General features: G+C 44.3%; 1 protein-coding gene across 1 annotated transcript; it reads right to left on the bottom strand.

Annotated features, from left to right (window-relative positions):
- Positions 3,581-6,685, bottom strand: ZNF596 (zinc finger protein 596). The gene is made up of 4 exons (XM_018041814.1): positions 6,674-6,685; positions 6,427-6,553; positions 5,622-5,689; positions 3,581-4,525 (listed from the first exon to the last, which is right to left on the bottom strand). Exons 1-4 carry the CDS (start codon positions 6,683-6,685, stop codon positions 3,581-3,583), a joined length of 1,152 nt encoding a protein of 383 aa, XP_017897303.1.

Here is a 6,901-nt window from a genome sequence, read left to right as displayed (position 1 = left end):
TATTTAGGCATGGTGATGCTGATGATGCAGGTGGGCCGTTTAACTTTCAAAGTGGGCAGTTAGCCAAACTATTCCTCCTTTTTGGGCTTCCCTAGTAGCTCAGATGGTAAAGAATCTGCCTGCAGTGTGGGAGACCCAGGTTTGATTCCTGGGTCGTGAAGATCCTCTAGAGAAGGAAATAGCAACCCATTCCAGTATTCTTGCCTGGAGAATCCCATGGAAAGGAGCCTGCAGGCTACAGTCCATGGGGTCACAAAGAGTCGGACACGACTGAGTGAGTAACAGACACACACACATGGATGCACACACACACACATTCCTCTTTTTAATTTGGGAGAGTTTTCCACGTGCATCCTTAAGTCAAGGATTTGCCACTTCCAAAGGACCTTGCTAAGCTGACCCACTGGTTTAATGAGATAAAGTACCCACTCCTTCCCTACAAAAGCCCTACAGTAGAAAATGCCCCAGCTGAAGAACTTATATTTTGAAGGGAAAAAATTGAGGGGCGTGACCCAGGTGACCCTCTAAATCAAGTGAAGCTACAAAACATAATTATTTTTTCATTTACCAAAATAAAACTGCAGAGTCAGACATCTTTGATTCTTCCTTACGGTTTGGATGCAGTTCTTAAAAAAAAAAATGCTTTATTTCATTGAAGGTAATGCATTTGGCTTCCCTGATGCCTCAGTGGTAAAGAATATGCTTGCAGTGCAGGAGACGCAGGAGACTCTGATTCAGTCCCGGGTGTGGAAGATCCCTTGGAGAAGGAAATGGCAACCCACTCCAGTATTCTTGCCTGAAAATCCCCAAGGACAGAGGAGCCTGGTGGGGTACAGTCCAGGAGGGTGCAAACAGTTGGACATGACTTAGCAACTGAACAGCAGTGTGTATTTATCCCAAGAGGCTTCCCTCCTAGTTTTCCACTCACTTTTCAATGCATTTCTGGATTTCTCATCAGAATTCTGGTCTTCTAGGTCTATCCCCATTTCAGAGTCTCAGTTCTGTGATACAGATGTTCAAACCCCTTGTAAACCTTTGGCAACGCTTCCCTCAGGGCGTCCCTTGTGGCTCAGCTGGTAAAGAATTGCCTGCAATGTGGGAGACCTGGGTTCAATCTCTGGGTTGGGAAGATCCCCTGGAGAAGGGAAAGGCTACCTACTCCAGTATTCTGGTCTGGAGAACTCCATAGACTCTTTGGTCCATGGGGTCACAAGAGTTGGACAGGTCTAAGTGACCTTTACTTTCACTTTCCCTCTATATCAATGCAAGGGAGCAGGTTTAAGATCTGGGTTGCCGTATGTTCGGCTTCATTTTCACCAAAACCGCCATGTTCAAAGGCCCACTCCCTTTGGCTGACTACTACCTCCCCTTTTATTGGCTTCCAGTCCCCAAAACCTCCTTTTCCTGGTTGTCCAAAAGGAAACATGTCCAAAAGGAGCATGTCATAATGTGTACACATTGGAAGCAGGACTCTCCTCCTCTAGAAAAGAGATAGAAAATTGGAGTCACTTACAGAATTTGGAATTGGGAGGAAAGGAATCATTGTGGTATTCCATACTTTCCTCAGTGTTTCAAGTTTTGGAAAAAAAGAATGTTTCCCCAAATTCCTAAGTATTATTGGAGGCATAAATATGTATCCTACTTTCATATGTTAAGAAAGAATCCAGTGATTAAAGGTTTGGAGGAGGGTCTTACTCCTGGGCCAGCAGCAGATTGAACAGGAGCTACAGTGAATGTCTTGGGCCCTGAAGCTATGGGAGGGTTTTTGTGAGGAAGAGGTTATGGATGTGTGTCAAAGGATAACTTTCCAAGTCCTTCAGACAGAGTGGGGAGATCTGCTTTGTGACAGCATTTTTTGAGGGAGGAAAAGTACATTGCGCTAATTATTTTAAAAACCTGCTTGTGTGATGGCTGGTAGCTTTACACATTTCATATTCCTGCAGATTTATTCCATGAGCTTATCCTGTTTAGTGAGACAACTGTGTGCATAATTCAGGAATCAGCTGAGTAAGTTAGTATGATCATGGAAGGAACCCTCCATCCACTTGGCACAGTTCTGAGGCTTTGGTACAGAATAACAGAGATTTCTGAGGTCTGGGAGGGCAGAGACGTCTGTCTCTTGAGCCCCAGGTGGCTTCTCTCTGCAGACATAGGTTGAAGGGCCTCAAATAATGTAGGACCAGATGTCTCTGAGCCTCCCCCAGGACCTTGCCTGAGCAGGTCGTGACATTCTGGGAAACCTGGCCAGTGAAGCTGAAGATCAGAGCTGTGTCACCCCCAGGACCTGAAGGGTAGATGCGGCAGGGGGGTGTTGGAATGAGTGGATCCGAGTTGTGAGGAAAGAGCAATGGAGAAAGGGGGACTCAGAGAGTGGGGCTGAGTCTCTGCCCACTTTCCCAGAGTGCAGACCTGCACCCCTGTGCTAAGTCTCTTCAGTGATGTCTGACTCTTCAACCCTGTGGACTGTAGCCCACCAGATTCCTGTCCATGGGGATTCTTCAGGCAAGAATACTGGAGTGGGTTGTGATGCCCTCCTCCAGGGGATCTTCCTGACCCAGGTATCGAACCTGTGTCTCTTACATCTACCTGCACTGTCAGCCGGGTTCTTTACCACTAGTGCCACCTGGGAAGCCCATCCCTGTGTTTACAGGGGTCCAAAGAAACCAGACAGCAACACTAAGCTCCTTTAGCCACAGACTTTATTGTTTGAATATTTTCAACTATGACTTTTTTGGACAGACTTTAATTTTTACAAAACCCTACATTCCATGTTGCTGGGTCACTTCACTCTCCATGTGATACCACATTTTCATGAAGAGGTATTTCCCTCAGTCACAAACTGCCTGATTCTTTTAGGCAGTTTAGGATTCTTTATAGGATTCCCCTTACCACACAGTATTCTTTTTTCTTTTTCTGATATGAAATCTAGCTGTAGATTCACTTTTGATTTTAGGATTGCTGCATCCTCAGTGTGAGAATTTAATGTTGACTGAGAAATGAAAGTGATCCCTGAAGTCTTCCCTTCTGTCATGACCCTGAGAGTGTGTTCTATAGACTGAGCATGTGTGAACTGGGAGGGTTGCTCTATGGAGAAAGAATTTCTCATACATTTCCATGAAATAACTTCTCTAGGATGAATTATTTAAAAGTATGCTTGGTGTTGCTCAACCTCCTTTGGTATCTTTCAAGAGTCTTCATCTTTGTTCTTGTGTTTATTTTTTTCTCAAGGTTTCTTGTGCACCTCAACTGAATGGTTGTCAACAGTTATTACAGTCTTGGTGGTTCTCTCCGTGGAGTTGGTTCACATTGATCAATAATTATCGAAGAAAAGAAGGGATTGCTTATCCTCTGCTCATGTCCTCTAAGGTCTTTAGAGTTGGGGGCTGTTGCTGGAAACACCCATATTGTGTTTGTTGAGTGAGTTCTGTTAAGTTACACAAGGTCAGGCTAGTGACTAAAGGCTTAGTCACAGAGATAGCACACGTGTGGATCCACACCCACAGGCAGCGCCTGTCTGGACTGCACAGCACAGTGCCTGAAGGAACCTCCATACTGATTATGTCACCTCAGGTCAGAATGTCTACTGAGGGTGTGACTGGTTTTCTCTCCTGTGCTGGGTTCCCTTGTGTCGTCTAAGGGAAGAGGCATGAGTGAAGTGTCCTCCACAGAGCTGACATTCATACGGCTTCTCTCCGCTGTGGGTTCTCTCATGTTCCCTCAGCTTAGCATATTTACTGAAGGCCTTCCTACACACAGAGCGTACGTATGGTTTCTCTCTAATGTGGATTCTCTTGTGCACATGAAGCCCCGAACTATGAGTAAAGGCCTTCCCACACTCAAGACATACATGTGGCTTCTCTCCAGTGTGGACTTTCTTATGTGAACTAAGGCCAGAGCTTTGAAGAAAGGCTTTGCCGCACTGATGACATTCATATCTCTTCTCTCCTGTGTGAGTTCTCTCGTGTTGTTTCAAGGAGGAATTTTGATTGAAGACTTTCCCACACAGATGACATTTGAATGGTTTCTCTCCAGTGTGAATCATGCTGTGTCTCCTGAGGCTGGCACATCTACTAAAGGCTTTTCCACACTGATGACATTCGTAGGGCTTCTCTCCTGTGTGAGTTTTCTCATGTACCTTCAGGGAGAATCTTTGACTGAAGACTTTCTCACACAGTTGACATTTGAATGGTTTCTCTCCAGTGTGAATCATCTTATGTCTGCTAAGGCTAGAGCATCTGTTAAAAACTTTCCCACACGGAGCACATTCACATGATTTACGTTTAGTGTGAATGCGACCCTGTCCATTGAGGGATGACCCTTGACTAAGTGATTTGCCATGCTGTTTGCTGACATTATGTTTGCTTCTGAAGGGAACTACTGGATATTGAAGTGAAGATGTAGGAGTAACTTCATCTCTCAAATCAGCGCATCCAGCAGGATCCCTTTGTGGGTGAGAAACCTGCTTTGAGGGGAGGAGATATGAGGCTGTTACTGGTTTGCCCGTGTCCAGGTAGACACTCATTGTCTACATATTCACCCTAGAGCATCAGCCGATAATAGTCTCCTGTTAAAGTGTCTCCAGGGTTGGTTGCAAACACATGTTGTGTTACTCCCCTGCAGGCACAAACATTCTTTTATAGTTTCCTGACCACAGATATCAGATTAATTTTGAAGATTTCATTGTGTTTTAAAGACTATAAGATGAGCAATGTTTCTACAACGTTTTTTTCTTATATTATGGTTTTGAGCTCATACTATCTTATTAAGTAGCTTCATATATCTAAAAATTTGCCTAGAAAAGGCTCAATTTCAACTTACGTACAGGAAATTGTGCTCAGTTACCAACTTATCTCATCACTAGGTCTTTCAGCTGATGCCTGGACTTCTCACCTATGAAACTTACCATTGTCCTGGTTGGGGATGTGTGCTTCCAGTAAACACTTTGCCTTAATATCATTTCTTGTTGTCTAAAGAGACTTTCACTGCCTACAGAAATGGAAAAAATATATAGATTTTAGAATGGCATTAGAGAAATGAAAACATAGATAAATACCAAGGTCCATGTGCCTGTGTTTCAAAAATTGGTACTTAGATGGAGAAACTGTGTATAACAAAGAAATTCCCTGGTGGTGCAGTGGTTAAGATTTCACCTTCCAGTACAGGAGTGTGGACTTGATCCCTGATAGGGGAGCTGAGATCCCACATGTCCTGTGACTGAAAAACCATAAAACTGGAGAAATATACTAACAAATGCAATAAAGACTTTAAAATGGTCCATATTAAAAAATATATATATATATTTTAGAGTTGTTGTCTATTAGAAGAAAACCAGGATTAAATATAGAAATGTTATGTGGTGAAGAGACACTGGGTCAACAAATGATGGAAAAAACATTAAATGGGAGGATCAGGACAAGAATCACTATGTAGAAGTTTTAAATTCAGAAAGTCCACAGCACTTTTTCCCTGAAAGAAAAGTGGCTGAAAGGAAGTAATATGAATTGTAGTGATAGATGCACAGGATGATAAGAATCTGAGGAATATGCCCAATGCCCTCACTTCACTTCCATTTGGTATCTCTAAGGATGCTCACCTGGACTCTGACCTTGGAGGCCTCCTGCTGCTTCCGGCCACAACTCTTTCCCTTGTTCCAGTTGGAAAATCACATCTGATTTGCTGATCTGATAGCCTGTTTGATTAAAAAAAAAAGCTGTGGATGTTGAGTCCAGGCTAATTACTCTTTGCTGTGCTCAAAACAGGTAAGGTACTGAGGAAAATAAAGACATAATGGAAGGTCAGTGCAGGCAGCAACATCTTTACCAGACAGAACAGTGAAGGTCCTTGAGCAGACCAGGAAGAAACCCAGAGCAGCAGCAAGAACAGTGAGGCTGTCTAAGGGCTGATGCCCCTGCACCAGTTCAGAGAGAGGCCACAGAATCTTTTCCAAATGGGAAAGATCAAGAGACTCTACAGTGGGCTGAATATTTCTGTCAAACAGGATCCAGGAGTGATTCACCTTACAGGAAGAATCAAAATTAAGTCATATACAGACATATGAATATGACATATACATGAACTCTGGTCTCAAGCCTTCATGCAGTGACAGGAACAAAAGAATTATTTTTAAAAATATTTCATCCTTTATCCTATTATTTATGTATTACAATATCCATTGAATCCTCAGCTCTGTTCTGAATGTTGAGACTGAGTAGCAACAAATATATGAAACCTGGCCAAGATACGCCTTCCATGTGGTAATAAAAAGTACCTAGAAAGGAACATCTTCCTTTTATGTAGTTAGGAGGACTAGCAGAGGATCAGGGAGCAGCTGGAGTGGGACCCAGGGAAGCTGCTCTAAATGCTCGTTCAGTGAGTGAATGAACAGTATGGACACAGGCTCAGGCACATCCCTGTTGACAGACTCACCTACAGAGACCAGGTGGGTGACCGTTTCCAGCATCACATTTCTGAACAGGTTTTTCTGGGACTTGTCTAGCAGGCTCCACTCTTCCTGGCTGAAGTCGACGGCTACATCTTCAAACGTCACCGATTCCTAAAACATCAGGGATGTTCTGGTTTAGACAGAGCAGCCCTCCCGCTGTCCAGAGTGGGTGGCTGAGCTGAGGAAGAGTGGGGACTGGGGGCAGCGTCAGGAGGAAGCACCCCTACTCACCAGGGGCTCCATGCTCAACAGCTCAGTAACCCGGAGCCTTTCTCGGGATCTCACTCAGCCGATCAGGCACTAGGCAGGCCAACCTGAGGATGGAGAAGCCACGAGACTCCAGTCCTGTGCTTCCAGACCCACCTGAATTCAAGCCCCCAACCTTCACCTGGGTGTAGCCTCAGCCCAGCACTCGGAAACTGGTGGTGCGTCCAGGGAATACTATGCAGCTTCTTCTCT

Source organism: Capra hircus, chromosome 27, assembly GCF_001704415.2.
Source record: "Capra hircus breed San Clemente chromosome 27, ASM170441v1, whole genome shotgun sequence".
Taxonomy (NCBI): Eukaryota; Metazoa; Chordata; class Mammalia; order Artiodactyla; family Bovidae; genus Capra; species Capra hircus.
This window is presented reverse-complemented; position numbering and strand designations above follow the sequence as displayed.